The sequence below is a fragment of the Prosopis cineraria genome, unplaced genomic scaffold, assembly GCF_029017545.1.
Source record: "Prosopis cineraria cultivar Desert tree isolate PC_DT_omini unplaced genomic scaffold, ASM2901754v1 PC9, whole genome shotgun sequence".
NCBI lineage: Eukaryota > Viridiplantae > Streptophyta > Magnoliopsida > Fabales > Fabaceae > Prosopis > Prosopis cineraria.
The window spans coordinates 11,813,615-11,834,282 of NW_026555340.1; the positions used below are offsets into that span (position 1 = coordinate 11,813,615).

General features: G+C 30.4%; 2 protein-coding genes and 1 long non-coding RNA gene across 7 annotated transcripts; 1 reads left to right on the forward strand and 2 right to left on the reverse strand.

Moving 5' to 3' along the window:
- Positions 1-305: 305 nt before the first annotated feature.
- Positions 306-3,156, reverse strand: LOC129319501 (uncharacterized). The gene is made up of 3 exons (XR_008595509.1): positions 2,051-3,156; positions 1,562-1,651; positions 306-480 (listed from the first exon to the last, which is right to left on the reverse strand). It is a non-coding gene; the product is annotated as an uncharacterized LOC129319501 (long non-coding RNA).
- Positions 3,157-6,181: 3,025 nt separating this feature from the next.
- Positions 6,182-12,971, reverse strand: LOC129319500 (non-specific lipid transfer protein GPI-anchored 6-like). 5 transcript variants are annotated; one of them, XM_054964601.1, is made up of 4 exons: positions 12,566-12,971; positions 10,635-10,736; positions 8,385-8,449; positions 6,182-6,851 (listed from the first exon to the last, which is right to left on the reverse strand). In XM_054964601.1, the coding sequence occupies exons 1-4, from the start codon at positions 12,924-12,926 to the stop codon at positions 6,834-6,836; spliced, it is 546 nt and encodes a 181-aa protein (XP_054820576.1). In that variant the 5' UTR covers positions 12,927-12,971; the 3' UTR covers positions 6,182-6,833. The 5 variants fall into 5 exon arrangements, with proteins under 5 accessions (XP_054820576.1, XP_054820573.1, XP_054820575.1 ...); XM_054964600.1 differs by lacking the exon at positions 6,182-6,851 and adding an exon at positions 7,558-7,732; XM_054964599.1 differs by lacking the exon at positions 6,182-6,851 and adding an exon at positions 7,558-7,747.
- Positions 12,972-16,695: 3,724 nt separating this feature from the next.
- On the forward strand, positions 16,696-17,127 carry LOC129319567 (uncharacterized). Its single transcript, XM_054964666.1, has one exon. The coding sequence runs from the start codon at positions 16,696-16,698 to the stop codon at positions 17,125-17,127; it is 432 nt and encodes a 143-aa protein (XP_054820641.1).
- The last annotated feature ends 3,541 nt before the right edge of the window (positions 17,128-20,668 follow it).

Genomic DNA, 20,668 nt, shown 5'->3' on the forward strand with positions numbered 1-20,668 from the left:
TTACACAAAATGGGTGTTCAAAACCCTCAACAAGTGCCAAACGCTTTTTTGAACACCTGAACCATGTCCAATAGGCCTAGGACTACCAGTACAATATGACACAAGTACTGAAACATAATTATAACAAAAATTCACTCATCAACCCCATATTACTAAAAATGAAGGGGGAGGTAAATTGTCATTGCATCGTGCCTAAATCATTCAAAACATATTCAAATTATTATTTTTACACTTGCACTAGTATTTTGACCCTATAAACATATATATATATATATATATATCAACATACATAAAGACTAAAAGCCTAAAATACAAATCTAACATTTCCAATAACAAAATAGTACAAGTGTGATGGCATGCATCCTAAAATGGGCAATTCATATACTATTACACAATTAAATCTACTCTAAAAGCATACAGTAGGAATATGCTAATTTCCCGTCTCTTTAGCCTTCTCCCTCTCAACACCAGAGCTAGAGCCTATAAAATGTTAGATGAAAAGAGTGAGTCTAGCCACTCAGTAACCAAAGATAAACCTACCCTATACAGTTATATATCAATTATAAATCAAATACATGTACAAGGAAATCAAGTATGTAAAACATGCTGGCATATAACATAACTTGTGGATTATCATTAAATAACATCTTTAACTCTTATAGCTAGGTGCATTGTCACCATATTCTCATATATGTGACATGACCCATACTCATGCGACTTGCCAATACTTAACATGTGTGACACGTCATACATTTACTTAGGCAATGATCAACCAACCTTACATCCTCCTTATTTTTTCAGACTAAAATTATGGAATATAACACTGATTAGGGCTCTATCCGTGTGACTGGACTACCCAAACTCACTAATTGTAAGGTGTGTGACCCGGCCAAAGATCACAAGACTCACTCTCGAACCACAGCTTCTCCCATTCTCAAATCCCTGGGGTGTCTCATACCCTAGGTTATTCTCCTTATTGAACTGATAGAGATAACTAGGTTTCAGTCCCTCGACAAACTATGGGATAATCCCTTAACAAATAGTAGGATAAGGCTATGGCCCCCGTGCACTGGGGGGCAGCCTAAATACCATATGAATTTTTTTTACTCTTAATCTCTAGGTGAACTCCTGCCATTGATCATGCCATAATCAATTACTTACTTATTTTCACTTTTTTGCTTCCATATACTCATTATTACAACAACCACATTGGGCTCACGACCATGTGCTATCTAAGTGTGTATTCTCATCATCTTCTCAACATTGTTCTCATTGATTTCAAAATCCACTTCTCAAAAATTCACTTTTCATTAACACACAAATATCTCTACTCATCATCACATTCATTTTTCAAAAACATAAGCATGTTCATAGTTAAAAATCCTCTTGACTTTGCATTTTGCATTTCAAGCAAACATAGCATTATTCAATTAAATTTTCATACACTTATTGAAACTAATATAGTTTTACATAAAAATCAATTCCATGCATGTAACATTCACAATTCACATTCAATAATCAATTAACATATAACTACACAAAGTAGAGCTTTTCCGATTACCTTAAACCATTGAGAGGTCAAAGGTTTACCCCTCAATCAACTAGCTTCCAATCTTGAATTTTTAATCCAATAGATGACCAATAGCCAAAGCTACAATCAACCAAGTTGAATTCCATCAACATAACCAACTCAACATTTAAACCCTCAATCTCCACTTCTAAATTGCTCAACATTCACTCTACAAGAGTTGGAACCCATCCATTGGGTTTAATAATTATCTTTAGCCTCCAATAGCATTAATGGCATCACAAACTTTCAACTACCTACAATAAATGGGATTTTTGGATATTAAAGGTGTCCAACAATCCAGTTTACCAAAACTCATTTTACCTAGGTTTAGATACTCTAATCTACTTCCATTAACTCCATTTGAGTCAATAGATTTAGACCCATAACTTATATAGATCAAAATTACCATTCTCATTTAAACCTTAACCATAAACTCATAAATGTGAAAGAAATGGAGAGATTAATGAGTGTGTTCCTTACCTTGGGTGTTTGTAGCCTTCAAAATACTCCCAAAGTTGTCCACAAGTAAACCTTAACAGAGCTTTGGCGTGTCTCTTCATTCTTTCTTTTCTCTTCTTTCTATTTTTGTTTCATTTTGTGTTTAATAAACTGTAGAAAATGGCCATACCTAATTATGTCTATGCGCCATGGCACAGAGAGGTCCTCCCTCACTCAAAAATGTCTGTGCACCATGGTGGACGATCTCCACACCTCAGCGTGTGGCACAGCAACTTCAACTCTTTCTTTTCGTCTCCTTTTAATACCCGGGTGGCCCGCCTCGATACCGAACCTACAATTAGGGCTGAAATACTATCAAATATAATTATTAGAACTCCCTGGCCACACACTACTTCAACTTACTTAATTACCCTAATTAGGTTTAATTAATCGAGGAATTAAAACTCATAATGTTACATAGAACACCTTTGGCCGAGTGATTCTACCACTAAAAGTGAGCTCAAGGCCAATGAGATTGTGCATTAGTCTAAGGCGAGCCTATAGTTTTGAGTTGGGGTGATTTGGAGGTTCGGACGGTAGAGATCATGCTTATGTTAGAAAAGTAATGAAAAGCAATGAAAGTGGTGATATATGCTATATTAATGAGATTTGAATGAAAGATATGATATGTGTTATGTTAAATGATATATTGTGTTTTACTTTCATATAGTTGCATGTGATAGTCAATAGGAGTAAATTATTCTGTCACTGAGATTTTTATCTCACCCCTCGTGGTTAAATTTTTACAGGGCAAAGTAGTGATTAGGGCAAGGGTAAAGAGTCTGAACTGGCACAATGGTGCCATGGTCATATGGAAGCTTTGAATTTGTATAATAAACTAATTTAGCATAAATTTTTTGTATATGAGTTGCCATAGGGTTGTTGAATGCTTTGAATGTTTTGAAATGGGTTTTTAGTTGAAAATGTAGAGATTTATGGTGAATCTTAGCCCATGTGTGAAATTATAATGAAATGAGTAATTTGGAGCTAAGATTGAGTAGTAAATATGATATGTGTGGATATGTGATAAGAAAAGGGCTAAGTAGGCCAAGTTGTGCTAAATTGTAACAAATTGTGAAAAGTTGAGAAATGTGAAAATTGGCCATTGAGGGGTCAAACTTCAGTATATGTGTATATATGTGATGAAATGTGGTTAATAAAATGTAATAGGTCCTTTTAGACTTAATTCAAGGCCTTATGTGGTCTAATAAGAGAAAAGGATTGATTTGAGCGCTTGGATGGGCACAATTTTAAAAAAATAACTTTTTGCACCCAGGTGTCCAAATTTCAATTGAATTGTTAGATCAAGTCCAAACCTATCTTATTAGATGGCTTATGAGATAAGATTCGTGGGGGCACTTGAATCATTCCGATCGGATCTTGTATATGAAAATGGCGTATATTGGAAGTTTATCATTTTTGCTATCAAATGACAGCAAAAAATTCAGACTAGCACGCCACGGAGCATGATGTCACATGCCGTAGCACATAATACAAAAAGTTGGGCGTGTGGCTTTATGCTACCTACTATGACACACGTACTTCATGCCGTGGCACATGGCCCATTTTTCCTAACTTGATTTTGTGGCATTGCTTCCACTGTGTATTACTCAAATGTGTTATGATTTCAATAGTTTTGCAAAACAAGTCTTTGGCCAAAGCTTTTCAAACAAATTTTTTGATTTTTGATTGGTGTGATTAATGTGGTGATTGTGTTAATCTTCTCCTGTATCAAGCGAATATGGGGAAAGGTCACACTATGTTTGTATCTCCCATCTCATTGCTTATGATAGTGATACTATCATCTATAAAGAATTTTATAAATATTTTCATAATCATTATATTTACTCTTAAATGAGTTGTCATTGAAGAGTTCTCACTTAAACAAAGCATATATAAAGTAATAAAAATCAATCATTATGAAAATTAACATGATTCATATTTAACAAATAAAAAGTCTTCAAACATGACAAAACACAAAGTCTAGAAAAATAGAATATTCAAAGATACATTAAGTTTTTTAAGGCACTTATCTAAAAAGACAATACCTAATTATGTCTTTATATTTTCTTCGCACTCTCATCCCCTTGATGGCTTATTCCATTGAAGATTTCTCAACTATAGCTTTCTTTGCTATATTGCATAAGTCTTTCCCTAAATTGTTTGAAAATTTTTCCCACAACCAAGGCTTCTTTTTCTTTGGTTATGAAGCTTGAATATTATCTTACAATCAAGAAAATGTGATTTAGCTTTTTATTATTTTAGCATTTCTCTTAGCTATATTTTTTTTATAACTGAGGTTGTGAAGGGTTGTTCCACAGCTTCATCTTTTTTGGAAGACCCTTTGTACCCTCAGATTCACATTTTGATTCCAACATTATGTGCACCTCTTTGGATTCTTCTAAAACATCTTGGAGATCATCATTAGGATCCACTTCAAGATTAGAATCCTCGCTTTGAGGTTCATACTCCTCCTAATCCCGAAATCTTTACTAAGAGGCTCATAATCTGACTTATTCAGATATTCAACACTCACATAATAATTTCTTGAGTTATCAATGTTGCAAGAAGCCTCTAGCTTCATATTTCCTAAAATTAAAAAATTAGTTGTTTTTAAAGTTATTAAACTTATAAAATACACTAAATAGCTCAAAAATAAATTCTAATTATGCATCAAATATAGGAAAATAGCATATCAAAATGAAAATCTCAAATTTATAGATTTTATTAGATGAAGCACGTCTCAATTAGAGGTCCCACACACCCACACATGCCCTGAAAAGGTCACCAGACAAGAAAATTATGGAAAAATTGAAAAAACCAAACAAAAATGACTCTCGAGAAGGCACATGTAAACCACATGCAAGCCACATGCCACCTTGCAGTTGTCTATTGATGACATGCATTGGCCCATTATGCTCCACTCATTGTCCTCTTTCAGGTGGGGTCCTCCATATGTTGGGCCCCACTCACCACATGTGCCTTTTATTAATTAAAATTTTTTAATAATAATTAAATTCAAATTTTTTAAATTAATTCTAACTAAGTCAAGTTATCCATACCCAACTCAAGGACCCAACCCTATGGACCTTTTTTTTAATTAAGATTTTTGGGCTATTAGGCTCGCAGCCCAAAATCCTTTCTTCCTTTTTTTTTTTAAATTAGATATGGGCTTGGCAGCCCAATAGCAATATTTAAATAATTTTTTTCTCAAGTTGGGGGTTGAAATGATATTTTGCATTGTCTTCAACTTCCCACCTAGTCTATTTGACTTAATTCCTCTAACAGGTCAAGTTCATAGGACTTGAAACTTTCAGAGGTTGTATCTCCTTCGTTCAACCTCTATTTTGTGTGTTCGTAGTGTCAGTTTCTTCTTTTTATTTTTTTTTGAACTCTACAAGTTTATTCCATCAATTTTTCAAAAAAAAAAACTTATTTTCAAACACCAAATTTTTTGTTTTGCTATGATTCGAAGTTTCAGCACTATTATTCTCACACATAGTTTATGCATTACATGTATAGCCTCATACAACATATGTACGATACTAAGAAAATGATATGACATATTCATATGACACAAAACAAGAATAAAAATGCACAGAGCCAAGACAACATATTCAATGTAAAAGAAAAAACGAGAGCATACGATTTGCACGTATATATGGAGCAAGCAAATCACTATTTCTTCTCAAATACAATAAAAGCAACCCAGGAATAGCACATCTTTGATACCAGTGTAAATTTCTGGAAGAGGAAGACATACCTATAGTGTGGTGCCAGATGGAATACTAAATGTAGGAACATAATCACGAGTACGAACTTAATTCAGGCTCACAGCAAATACACTGAAAGAAAGGGAAGAGACAAAACACAGAGAGAGGGAAGGTCGTCTGTGTTGTCAGACTAGAGGAAATGGACCAATGCTTCCCACATAGCATTCAACCTCCATGCACTCACTTCACATTTCGAACATGCTTGAGCAATCGCAAAACCGTTTCCACCAAAACTACAAATTGAAACGGGAATACTTGCATGTAAAGGCCAAGAGAATATTGCACTTATTGACCCAAACTCCTCCTTATTTTCATATAGCCCTATGAGCTTATATTGGGCCTAATCTATCGAAGTGGATTACCCAACAAATATATATTATGGTTAAGCTAACTTTTTTTAAAATCTAACTATTAGTTATTTTTTACTACTTAATCCTTGTTTTTAAATCTCTCCATTAATTTCTTTCTTCTTTTATTTTATAATTTTTTGGATATGTTACATTTCTTTGCTGTAGGTTTCTGCTGCCCTTATGCAACACTACCACTTCGAGTAAGTCTTCTTTTTGTCATTGCTCTGGCTGTATTTTTTGCTTTTGGTTTGTCTTACTGCACGCCATGAGACTGCTCTACATGTTGGTTGAGCTCCGGGTTTTCGGTTTGTCTTTTTTTTTACTAGGGCCAAAGCTCTATCCTTTAAACCCACTAATCCTGAAGGTTCTTTATTTGATTCTCTTCCCGCATTCGAGTGTGGAGGTGCTTGCTTACCATTTTCCCTTGTCTCAGCCAGATGAATGCTTCTTTGATCGAAGGGTCTAGGAGCTTCTTTCTTTGGGTATGGCCAAATTTTGGCCAAGGAACGACTCCAAGGGCTGCTGGGCTATGTGGGTGGAGTAGCACTTTCGACCCCATTTTACTTGGGATTGGAGCCAACTAGGTCCTCTGGACTTGATTGACCTGATTTACGTGTTTGCATTATTGCACATGGCGACCCCTTACTGCTGCAAACCCTTCTGCAATTTTGGCATGCGAAAAAAATTTCTTAGAAGCTTGTTTGTGACGTGAAGAGCTTCAAATTCTTTGCTTTTATGTACTGATCTTGCGACAAAATTGACGTAATGCTTGCTTAGTTGTATATAAAATTATTGTGAATTTCCTTGTGATATTTTGATTTATCAAAGTTAGGAAATTATAAGTATTACTGCGAAAACTTTGAGTAACCTTAGAGTTGATAGTTGACTAATCTCAAGTATGTGTAAGATACTATTTAGGATTAAATTATATATATATATATAGAGGATTAAATGGCAATTTGGACCAATAAATCCAATAGCGATTTAAACCCTAAATTTGTTTTCTATATATTCTGATCTTTAAACAATTATACCCAAGGCAAGCTCCCCCCTTTAATTTAGAAACCGTTGACCGTAACATTAGAGGAGAGGTAATTTGTTTTGACTGTCCATCTCTCTCTCTCTCATCACCCCTTCCTCTCACTTCAACATTATTTGTCACTGGCTGCTCCCGTGTCTCCTCATCCATGAACCTGTTAACCGCTTCCTTCCATCAATGTGTGCTAGTCTCTCGAATCCATTTTCTTCACTTAGCTTCTTAATTTATGGTATTTATTTATTCGTATTCAATATCACAACACATGTGATGTCTATCTTCTTCACCGGTTCTTCATCTTTCTGTCAACAGTTTAAATGCTTTCGAGCTTTTAACTTCAATAGCCATGTAGAATAAGATGCTCGCCAATAATATGAAAGCGTGGAGAGGGAAGTTAGCGATGAAAACTGGGGTGAGGAGTCTGTAGAACTCGGATCAAAGTAGCGTGTCTGATTGATAACCACGCACGTCAGCCAAGGGTTAAGAAAAAACCCATGCCACCTATCTGCACATTAAGGTCCTATTGCATAAAGCAACGAACGTTTAAACCAAATTAACGATAGGGAGAGCTTGCCCCAAAAACAATTGTTCTAGAGTCAAAATGTACGAGTTTAATTAGAGTTTAAATAGCTTCTAGACCTGTAGTTTCTAATTCTAATTAGCAAAATAAAAACAACAGTTGTTAATACCTAAACTGAAATTGTTAATATGAAAGTTAGTTATTAATATAAGTAGTTATTAGTTTAGTTATGCAATAACAAAATATGTTCCTATATTAACAACTTCAACTTAATAATTAACGACTTCAATTTAAATATTAACAATATAGTTCGTCATAACCTCAATTTAGTCATGCAATAACAACTATAATAACAACTATATTTTCTATATTAACAATTTTAATTTAAGTTTTCACAATCATGCTTTCTATTATTTTATAGAAGATCATAGATGTAATTTTGCCAAAATATTATGATAAATAAGTCCCTAAAGATGCTTCAAAGTGATTATCTTATTTTGCGATACTATTTTGACATTTGTCTATTTTAAAGGGATTTATTTTTCATTCCTTTTTACATATCTTTTATAAAGAACCAAGTTTTGGTTTAGATAAGCATGTGAGTTATGAAAACCATTGGTGAGACCCAATAAGCAACCTTTGCCACCGGCCACCTTCTATCATCGGAGCATGAAGCAGTGCCCCCAGCACTAGCATTACTAGCTGCAAATTTTCATTAATATTTTTAAATACAATGCATATAGATAACTAAAATTTAATAAACTCAAATGATTTTAAAAGTTATAATTTTTTAAGGATTATAAATTAATATATTATGATGACATTCAGTACCAAGTCTTGAAAAAGATTACAATTTTAAAATACTTCCATAACTTTTTGTTTTGAATTTTGGTTGTTATTTATGAGATCCAGTATTTGAAAACTTGATTGTAATTATGACCGTTCAAAATAATTATAATTGTCAACATGTTCAATCTAAACTTAAAATTATAATTGTTCTAAGGTCAAATTTGAGTTATTTTTCCCTGAAAGAAAGAAAGTAATTGGCATCGGGAGATGGGCAAAATTATAAGAATTGAAATCCTCTAAAATTAAAAATTGTGAATTTTCAAGAAGTTTATTTTTTTAAAGAAAGAGAGGAAATATTTTATATTTTATAAAAATTAATAAAATGATAAAAGTACTAAAATAGGAAATCTTCACAGAAATTCATAGATCTTAACTTCAGATAATTTAAATCTAAATTATACTATATAAGAATATAAAAAATATATAATATGTGAAATTATCAAACTAAATTATATTATTTTTAATTTGTTACTTAATATCTTTTATCTAAAAAAGGCATCCTATTTGAAAAGCCCATATATTAAAAAAATATAAAATATTTTTAATGTTTCAAAATGTAATCATTATATTTTTTTTTAAATGCCTCTAATGTATAATCACTTTATATTTATTTAAAATTAAAATACCATATTAAATAAAAATAAATACAAAAAAATTGTTAATTTAAAAATAAATAAGTACTTTATTAAAAAGTAAGATTCAGCTTTCAACAGAGGAAGTATATCCCAAACCTAAAATATTATATAACGTAGGTTATGGTTTGGTTTGTTCTTGTCCTCTCTTTGTTGTACCGTTTTTCCTTTTCAGATTTTAGTCTGACGTTGTATTGTTTTTACCCATCTTGGCATGAGAATCCATATTCCCCTTTTGCCCCCCCCCCCCCCAAAAAAAAAATAGCATCAATAAGCATTATTTTACTAGTTGAGGTGATAATAAATAATAAAGTAAATTCCTTATTCTTAAAAAAATTAAAGGATAAATAAGTGAATTAACTCTCTAAACTATAAATTTAAAAGCATCTAGAAATTTATATACTCATTTTTTGTGTAATACTTTTCTTCAACTTTTAAAAACAATATAATTTGATCCCTGACATTAATAAAAGTTAACTTTACCAGTTAATTGATTAAAAAATTTAAAAAAAAAAGACCTTCAAAATTATGAGAAAGGACTAAGAAAATTTTTCTAGTCATTTGCTATAATTTTCTTGATCCTTGTGTGTAATTTTTTGAATCTTTTATTGTAATTTTTGAATTATTTTTGTAATTTTTTACCTTTTTTATTTTTTTTGGTCAACTAATAATTAAAATTAATTTTTATTAACGAAAAAAAATTAAATTACACCATTTTTAAAAATTTAAAATAAAATATTATATAAAAATAAATTTATAATCTCAAACATTTTTAAATCTATACAGTTTAAGGTCAAAATTAAATTGTTTAGATGTGATTTTATTGATCTTGACTTTCGAAGAAAATGAGCGCGCCCGCTAGCCGCAAAAATTAGACAAAGCGATGTTATTCTACATTTTAAAAAAAAAAAAGTACGAGCTTAAATTTAATTTTTCAGAATGTAAGAATAATTTTTTTAGAAAAATGTTATGCTTTTGGTTGATGTTGTTTACTCAATTTTTAATATTGCCCTTATATTTTAAAAGTTTGCGTTTAAGTCCTGTGATTTTAAATAGTTTGATATCATTAATGCCTTTATAGACATCTTATCAGCTTAATATCTCTTTTGTCAGAATAAATCATACACATACATATGTATATACACGCACATATATTTTGGAGTATTAAGATAAATTAGTTTGTTAGTTATATATTAAAAAAAAGAATAAATTACTGTCAAAATTTTAATTTTAATAACAGGGACTCAACTAAAATTTTGTAAATATTGTCAAAATATGATTTCTTTCAAACAAATATGTACCGCAATCGCATGTTCAAATATTAATTTATAAGATTGATAAAATAAGAGTCATTAGTTATTATTATATTTAATTAATAATAAATTTACTCAAGTCAGACTAATTACCAGTAGAAGGTGCAGGGGTGGTGGAACCATTTTTTGCAGCCAGTTTTCCCAAATATTCAAAATCTTTAGCTTCCTTAGAAGTAGGAGCCAAATGCAAAATATCTGGAAAATTCAAAACTCAATATCATTGATATAATAAATTATAAAATTTATAAATAGCTATAAATAATGTTCACATTCATGATATAGAGGACCATCTCCAATTTCATTCTATTCATAAAAAATTGTCACTAAATTGATTCCTTCTCGTAACTTTTATTTTTAAAATATACACAAACCTCTTTTAAAAGAGATTAATAAGTTACATTAACCGATCATGTATTCTTTTTATTGTGTACTACAGGTGTCACAGGTAACCTCCTATTAAATATAAGTATATATATTTGAGACATAGACAAGTACCCTTTTCTAGGAGGGCGTTAAACATATAATGCAATTTGTTGATATTACAAAAGCTTTTTCTATATTTTATTTCAAATGTACCAATATCCATTAGAAATAGAAAAAATTTAAAAAGAAATTCAATTATGTTTAACTTCAGAAAAGTTGGAGGATATATATGTGTGTGTGTGTGTGTGTGTGTATATATAAATGGTTAGATTTTTATTTTATGAAATTTTTGTATCAGTTTTGAAAATAAAACGGGGGTTTAAGTAGTTTAGCAAAACTTAAAATCAACCAATTATAGTTTACTATTTTTCAGAAACATGTTTAATTTTAAAAAATAAAAAAAGCGGTTTCAATAAAACTTAGAAAATTTATGCAATTTTATTTATTTTATATAAATTTCAAATCTACTTATAAAAATATATTAATAAAAAAATAATAATTAAAAATTATTTAAAAAAATTTATATCAATCAAAAATTAATTATTATCAAAATTTAAGTTAAAAAATTTAAATAAATTGTTATTAATTTAAAATAATTTATTATTAAAAATTAAATAAATATTTATTGGTAGAACGCCACGCAACAAAATCATATAAATAGGCAACTTATGTCACATCAACATTCAACCTTTAAACGTACGATTCCTACAAAAACAAATAATCAAACCATGAAAAATAATAAATTAAGAAATTATTTTTCTTTTTTGACCTGACAAGTCAAGAAATTTTGGAGCTATCTAGAGACACAATTATCGAAAGGTCCGTGTACTGTAACTTATCACCCCCCCCCACATTCTCTCTCATCAATTTTTTTTTTTATTTCTAAGATACAAAATTAATCATCAAAGCTTTATAATCAAGTTATTCTAAAGACACATGAATATCTAAGCAGATCGAATTATGATTTGCAGGTTAGAACAGAAAAAAAGAATACAAATAATGATATATTTTGTCCCACTCAAGTAGTCCTAAAGGCCCCCACAGCCAAGTGAAAAAGAAGGAAATCAACAGCATATCTGCCCTTCAACTTGTAAATTAAATATCTTCCCTTCAACTTGTAAAAGCCCTAGTTTAAGATTCATGAACCAATTTAATCGGTTCATATAAACTTAAAATATTGAGAGGGTTAGGACCTGTTTGATTGTATTTCCATTTTTTTAGAAATTATTTTATAATACATTTTTAAAATTATTTTCAAAATAAAAAAAATATGTTTGATTTTGTTAATTTAAAAGCAGTTATAGAATTGAAAAAATCAATCCAGGGTAATAGTCACTGATATTAATGGTTGTAGCTTATAATAATGATCAGTCAATATGGCTGTAATTTTTAGTAATCAAATTTAATATATTTTAAAAATAAAAAAAACGAAAACAGTTTTTAGGATATTTTTGTTTTTAAAAATAAAAAAAATAGAACAAACAGAATTGTATGGAATAATCTAAGAATATTAATTTTCTCTAAAATATTTTGAACCGATCGAATCAAAGTTAATTAGATTTAGTCTGGTTTTCATAACATTAATAGAATTAAGTACTCACTGATACAATCGGTGATGTTAGTTGGGGCATGACAAATAGAAGGAAGCTTCACAGCTAGAGTAGCATTGATCTTGATGCCAAGGTTGGGATCATCACGATCTTTGAGTAGAATACAGATACACTTATTGCTCCTCTCAACCACGTCTTTGAAGCCATTACAACAATCTAGGGTTGGAGCTTTGGCTTCGCCATTAACATAGGAAAGACAACTTGTTAAAGAAACAAGTTTATCCGTACATTCTGCTCTGTCTTGTGCTAAATCCGAGCCTCCAAAACCAGCCAGAAGAACAAGAACGAGAAGGCACAGTACTAACCCTAGATCTATTGTTGTTGTTGTTCTTGAGCTTTTACAAAAAGCCATGGGAATGATGATGATGATGGAGGAGGAGGAGGAGGAGGAGGAAGAGGAGGAGATGAAAGAAGAAAAGTTGGATGGTTTGACGGTTGTGACTTGTGAGGTGTGTGAGAGACTTTATTTATTGATGAATCGATCGGTACTGAAGATTTTTTCTTAAAGGACATAGAAAAGTCAAGGGGAGGAGCTAGGGCATAGGGTGTTACTGGTTAGGTGGAGCCCAAAACATTAAATTAGTAGGATTCGATGCCACTGGCTATCAATTAGCCATACAATGACATTTAATCAAACGTCTATCTTATAATATGTCCATACTAATTGGTAATTGAATAAATTAGCTTTTGGGATTGGCCCCTTTTTTCCATAAAAAAATTGATAATTTTTAAATTTAATTAAAAACCTTTAAATCAACTGACAGAAATTAATTCAATTAATAAATATTTAATCTACCACGTAAAATGTTATTAGATCAAATCTTACTGTCAATATAATAATCTTATTAATAGATAATTTATAAGTATTTTTATAAATATTTTTTTAATTTAGAGGCATGTTATAAATCACTTATAGCATATTTAACAAAAATAGCAGAAAATTTTAATTTCATTAATTCTATCTAAAAGTTTAATATGTTTCAAATTTTACCTCTATTAAATCTATATACTTTAAAAATAAAATATTCTAACATTTAATAAAAATAAAAGAGTAAATATTAACAAAATAATTATTAAAATACCCTATAAATCAAGTAAAACAAATACTTTCTCTACCTATCATATAAATAGAATCATAGAAGTATGTTAAGAAAGGATTTTTTTTTTTTGTTTCATATTATAAGCATTTTTAAACATTTAAAGTGATATTCAAACATTTTGGTTTTGGAAGATTATAGATATATACTTGATTGATTTTTTTAGATGGAAATTAAAAATTGAATAATAATATAATGTCATTTCATAAGAGCTGAATTGGCTCATTTCCTAACTGTAATATGTTGATGCAGTAAATTAAATGTATGATTATCATTGAGATTTTTAATTTTTCATTTAATTTAAAATTTTAAAATTCAATATTAATTAATTGTTATAATTATTAGATATTCATAATTTTTTGGCCAAAATTAAATATTCATAATTGAGTCTATGCAAGGAGGGGTCTACTCCAAGGTATTGAAAATCAGACCAGTTATTAAATGAACTGAGATTAAGAGTCAGGGATCAGGGATTCAATTGAGTTTGAACTAAGAGTCAAACTAAAGTCATAATAAAATAAAATAATTTAAATAAAAGCACACTAATCCTTAAACTATTCTTCCTTTGTAATTATAAATAATAAGACATAATAAATAATACAATATAAATATTTCTTTGTCATAAGGTTCAACTTCAAAATTAAAAAAAAAAAAGGCATCTGGTTGAAGTAAACAAAACCAGAGTAGGTGAAGGGCACCCATGTTAATCAGCATTACAAGCAACCTATAAACATTCACTCTTCAGTTTCACTCCTTTTACTCAATAAGTAACCACTCTCCCTCCAATGTTTTTGACTTCCTCCTCTTATCCAAGAGGTAACCAGTCTTAGTGCATGTTTGGATTAACTTTGAACTTTAGTTAGAATCAGCCAAACTGAAGTTAGGATATAAAATGCTCATTTTATGTTGTTTGGATTAGGAAAAAATCTCAACCTCAGTTAGCCATAAATGAGCATTTTTTTGGAAGCCAACAGACCTGGCTTTTAGCATCAACGTCAATGTTAGAAGTCGTTGCAAGCATTTAATGATGTTTAAATTTTTATACTTTCTCTCTCCTCCTATGTATCTAACACGAGCTGTCTATTTTTTTTATGTTGCTATGCATGCTATTTTTCTTCCTCTCGTGACCTCCCAACCTATAACTCCAGATCTGCTTCACCCTCCTCTGCTTCACCTCTCGAGCTCTACACATCCGGCACCTAACCTCAGTCGATCTCCACCTCAATTGAAGCACTAAGATCTCCACATTCAAGCACCAAGATCTTCACCTTTCAATCTTGCATCCAGCATTCCCTGCTCGGTAGTGGTTTCTCCCTGTCGCCTCTCAATCTCCACTGTGTCTACCAGATCTGAGGTTACCATCATTGAATCTACTCCCGTTGACTGTCCTTGGCAAATAAAGTTCTTCCTTTCATCTCATTCCTTGCCTTCCTTACTGTCAGTGCTTTGTTCCTTTATCTTTTGACTTTTTTTCTTCTTCTTCGTCGTCTGATGCTTTTCTTTGCATTCTTGGTGGAGGATTTTTTTTTGCTTTTCATTCCTTTAGCCTGTGTTGCTCCTCTTTTCATTTAGTTTAGTCTTTTTCATTCCTGTAGCCTACTTTACTCCTCTGTTCGTTTAGTTCAGTCTTTTTCATGGCTGTATGTCTGCTTTACTCCTCTATTTTTTTGAATCAGTGTCCTTTTTTTTGTGGTCTTTTTTAGTTCAGTTTATGATCTGAACTTCATCTTTAGCCATACAGTTTAGATCTTTCAAGGTTTCTCTTCAGCTATTTTTCCTTGGAATGCCTCCTTTCTCATTTTCTTTTTCTTCAAGAATCTCAGTTGAGTGTGTTCAGAATGTGTGAAAGTCGTAGTCATTGCATGAAGTTGATTTTCACATGTTGATCTGTTGTTCAAGTTTAGTGTTGGGGTGCTTCTAATTGGCTATGATTTTTTTTCCCTTCCTTATTGGCTGCTCATGGCTGTGGGAAATTAGCTACCCTTGTTTTATCAATTGCTAGTGCTATTGCCGTGGGGTAATGTGCTTTATATACATTCAAATATGAATATATATATATATATATATATAATCCATTTAAGATATAGCAACAAAAATTCAGGCATATAGTAGTTTATAATGAACATCTTGTGCTATTTATAATGCGTTTCCTTCCTTGTTTTAAAAATGAATAAATGCAAATATTATGCATTTTTGGAACTCGAGTTTTTGAATTTGAAAAATGCCAAACTAAAAATTTTGGCATATAGTACTTCCTTCCTTGTTTTAGGATTATTATTTTCATTTAGTTTCACTATGACTCCAGGATATGGTGGTAAATTGATATATATATATATATATATATATGTAGAGATATTTATTAATTTTGCATGTTTATGATGGCTAGCTAGTCTATAGAACAATGAACATTGATAAAGGAAACGTTGTGTGGAATTCAACCTTGACAGAAATTTTCATTAAGAAATATTTAGAGCAAGTGTACAAGAAATAAAGGAAAGGAATTGCTTTCAACAAAAATGGTTGGCAAGCAATAATTGAGGGGTTTGAGCCAAAAATAGGAAAAATGTATGAGCGAAAGTAACTGAAAAATAAACTAGATAACAAGAAGAAAGAATGGAACATATGGTATAAATTATTTTCTAGTGAAACCGGCTTAGGATGGGACAATGCCAAGAACATTGTCGATGCTCCAGATGAGTGGTGGGAGCAAAAATCTTAGTATAGATTAGTTATTAAGTATTTTTTAGACTAGAATTTAACTTGAGAATCTTAATTGTTGATTACTTGAATGCTTGCAAGAGAATCCCCTTTATGAAAAAAATTAGACATAAAGGGTTGAGGTTTGCAAGGAAATTAACCTTCATATTTAAGGATGTCCTAGCAATTGGGAAGACACTGTTTAAGCCATCTGCTACCCAAACCCAAATAGAGGATGATGATGATGTGTACCGCCCAATCGTTGACCTTTAAGAAGGATCCAGTGATAGTGAAGAGGAGTTAAATTTATCTGACACTGTAGCACTTATGAGGGTCACTGATGAGTTGTTAGGCTTGAATGTCACCACAAATACCGGTGGAACCAGTGGTGATGGAAGTCAAGGCAAGAGAAAGAGGGTTGTAGGAGGCGGTGGGAGGAAAAAGCAAAAAGTTCTTGCCTCAATGAAAATAGCAGATGCGATGAGTGAAATAGCTAAGGATAACAGAGTTAGAATAAAGACAATAAATAAGATTTTGGCAAATGACATAGGAGTTTTTGAGGTTGTAGCTCACCTAAATGGACTTCTAGAAGTTTTTAGTGATAAAGATTTGCATTGGAGATGTGTCAATCTTGTCTTGTACAAGCCTATGCGAGATGCTTATTGGCAACTTAAAGACCATCCTAATCACTTGGTCAATTGGTTGAAGCACCAAGTCTACCATCTATCAAATTTTATTTCAAAGAATACATCAAGATGAATTTTTATCTAGGCTTATGATAACTTGACTTGTGTTTATTTTAATTTAAAGAATACTTGTAGTTGCTTTAGGCTGACTTGTACTTTGCTATGCTTATGATGACTTGGTTTGTAGTTAATATTTAACTCTTATCTAATGCTTATCTTATGCTTTATTTTTTATGTTGTTGAATGATATTTATATACTATGTATTTTATATTATATACAAATGATATTTACATACTATTTTACCTCAGGTTGAAAATCATGGAAGATTCAAATGAATATATGTTAGGTTGGAATGAAGGTTGGGATGTAGATATGGCTCATCAACTACTTCCCTTGTTACAACAAGATATAACTGAGCAAGAAGAAATATATCAATTAATTAGTGAATATGTGATGCCATATGTGTGTAAAGAGCCACGAAGAATTGGCAGGCAAATAGGGTAAATGTGGGTCAATGAGATTTTGCAAGATCATCTTGATCGTTGTTATGAAATGTTTCGAATGGAAAAGCATTTGTTTAGGCAACTGTGTGTGACACTAGTTAAGCTTGGTCTAAAGAAATCTAAAAAATGGGAGTTGAAGAAATGGTTAGAATGTTTTTAAATACAGTTGGACATGGAGTTGGTAATAGGATGATACAGGAACAATTTTAGCATTTAGGGGAAACTGTCCATAAAAATTTTCATAAAGTATTAGCTGCCTGCCTTAACCTTTTCAAGGCAAACATAAAACCACTTGATCCTTCATTTCAACGATGTCATTCAAAAATTTAAAATGATCCATGATATTGGCCATTCTTTAAGAATGTTATAGGGGCAATTGATGGCACTCATATGCCATGCATGGTTAGTGTTGCTGATCAAATTAAATTTATTAGAAGAAAGGGATATACAACACAGAATATCATGACTGTATGTGATTGGGACATGTGTTTTACTTTTGTCATTATGAGATGGGAATGTACGGCTTATGCTACCCAAGTATTTGATAATGCCATATCAACTCCTTCAATACATTTTCTGCATCCACCTCCAGGTATATTTTATTAAAGTCACTATAATTATTATTGCATTGAATTAATGTTGGTCAAATTTACAACACTTTCTTTTATTTAATAGGTAAATATTATTTGATTGATTCTTATTATCCAACACTAAATGGGTATCTTAGTCTATATCGTTGCAAATGTTGTTACCTTCCAGACTTCAAGCGAGTTGCAGGATTTGCAAACAATAATGAGATCTTCAATTATTATCATTCAAGTTTGAGATGCACTATAAAAAGAACTTTTGGAGTATGGAAGAATAGGTTTGCAATTATACGAAAAATGTCCAAATTTAAATATAAAATACAAGTTCAATTGTTTGTGCAATAATGGTAATACATAACTTTATTAGGAGAAATTCAATTACTAATGAGCAATTCATACAAACTGAAGATGAAAGTATATATGTCCTTGAGAAAGATATCGATATTGGTGAGGCATCCTCATCAAATTTACCTAGATCATCAAGACAGATGTAGCATGTTCATGATATAATTAGAGATCAACTTGTAAATCATATCAATTAGATATTAATTTATTTTAGGTTTTTGTGATTGAATATTTAATATATTTTACTTATTAGTTGTGATTTTAAATTTAATATTTTTTACTTATTAGTTAGTCAAAAAATGTAATCATGCTTATTTAAGATTTAATATTAAGATAAAAAAATTTATGCTTATTTTTGCTATTAAACATCTCAACTGACTTTTGAATCAAATCATTCAAATGAATTTTAATTTATCTAACCGACTTTAAAAAAAATATTCAAATATAAATCACGTTACATTAACTGATTTTTCTTAACAGAAGCTTGAATTTGGGTAATGAAAGGGTTGAATATATGTGGCAGAGGCTTGAAAAAGGAAAAAGAATAGAAGTTAGAGAGTCGGGGAAGATTAATGACGTGGCAATCGTTTGGAAATAATAACATTTACAAACCTTCAACAATCAATTATTTCATTTAATTAAGGATGTCTAATTATTGATATTAAATTAAAAATATTATGGTACCTTGATTGATTGTATTCACAAACTTGACAAGTTCCTCGAAATTCCCTCTTGAGTAAATAAATAAAATAGTTGCCTATACTGTTTTTTTGTGACACCTTTTTTTACAGACAAGCTAGAAAATAAGGAAGCCACAATATACATAGTCAAATTCACATGACCAAAAATTGAAAGTTGGAAAGGGCCAATATAAAAAACTAGAACAAGATCGAGCCCCAACCTAAAAGTTCATTTTTAAAATACTCACAGTAAGAAAGGGAGATTTTATTGCATTGATGGGCTCGAGAATCACAAATCAATCCAAACAAGTATAGAAGTAATGTTTTAAAAGCTAAATGGGATGTTAAATCAAAAAGGTTAGTGGATCTTAGTTTTTATGATCTAATTAATTAGACCGTTGATAAAATTGGTCATATAATAATTTAATAAAAATTTAATAAAAATAATGTTAATTGCATATAATATACTCCATCTGTTAAAAAATGCAAGGTATTTTCAACCAAATTTTACCTTCAAATAAACTAGTTACCTTTTTTCTAATTAACCATATTTTTTCATATTTATTCCTATTAAATACTCTATAATAAATATAAAGTCATTATCAATATGGGCACTTAAAAAAAAGGTAATGATTATATCTCGAAAGATTAAAAATGTTTTACATTTTTTAACACGCAACTCCTTAAAAAATGTTTTATATTTTTGAACGGAAGGAGTATATATGTATGTATACAAGAAATAAATCTATAGTCTATTTTGTTATTAATAATTAAAAAATACATGATTATAAATAAAAAATATTATAAATTATAATTTTTTGGTAAAATTATACTCTCTCCGTTTAAAAATGTAAGGCATTTTTTGAGAAGTTAGATGTTAAAAAAATATAAAACATTTTTAGTCTTTTGAGGTATAATTATTGCCTTTTTTTAAAAGTGCCCCTATTGATAATGACTTTATATTTATTGTTGGGTGTTTAATAAGAATAAATATAAAAAAATAGGATTAGTTTGAAAGTATATAAATATTTTATTGGGAGTGAGATTCAGTTAAAAATGTCTTATATTTTTGAATAGAGGGAGTAAATTATAATTTTATAATTTATCAAATATAAGTAGATATTGGTTAAATCAGGTATAAGTAGACTCAAAATTAATGATATATATTTGTACTTATAACTGTAAATATTTTCCTAGAAAAATGTTTTCAAATCATATTATGTATATGTAAAGGGTCCAAAAATAAAGTTGATTTTAAAGTGGGGTCCATTTTTTTAAATTTTTTTTTCAATTTTTTGAGATTTTTTAATATTTTATTTAAAATCGTTCAATTTTTTTTTTAGATTGTTCCTATTTTTTATTTAATAATGGCTCAATTTAAGTTTAACTGGGTTAAATTATGAAAATAATTTTTTAATCTAAATCAACTGTAACAATCAATCTAGTTACCGCCTTTGATCGACATTTCAATCAATATGATTCTTATAACAATCATCAT

What these genes read in the sequence shown, in the direction of transcription:
- LOC129319500 (XM_054964598.1), bottom strand. Translation starts at nt 12,926, where the DNA reads ATGGCTTTTTGTAAAAGCTCAAGAACAACAACAACAATAGATCTAGGG. An exon ending in TAACATCACCGATTGTATCA is followed by an intron (nt 10,737 to 12,565) that starts GTGAGTACTTAA and finishes TGAATTTTCCAG; the next exon opens with ATATTTTGCATTTGGCTCCT. An exon ending in CACCCCTGCACCTTCTACTG is followed by an intron (nt 7,733 to 10,634) that starts GTAATTAGTCTG and finishes CTTAATGTGCAG; the next exon opens with ATAGGTGGCATGGGTTTTTT.
- LOC129319567 (XM_054964666.1), top strand. Translation starts at nt 16,696, where the DNA reads ATGAGGGTCACTGATGAGTTGTTAGGCTTGAATGTCACCACAAATACC.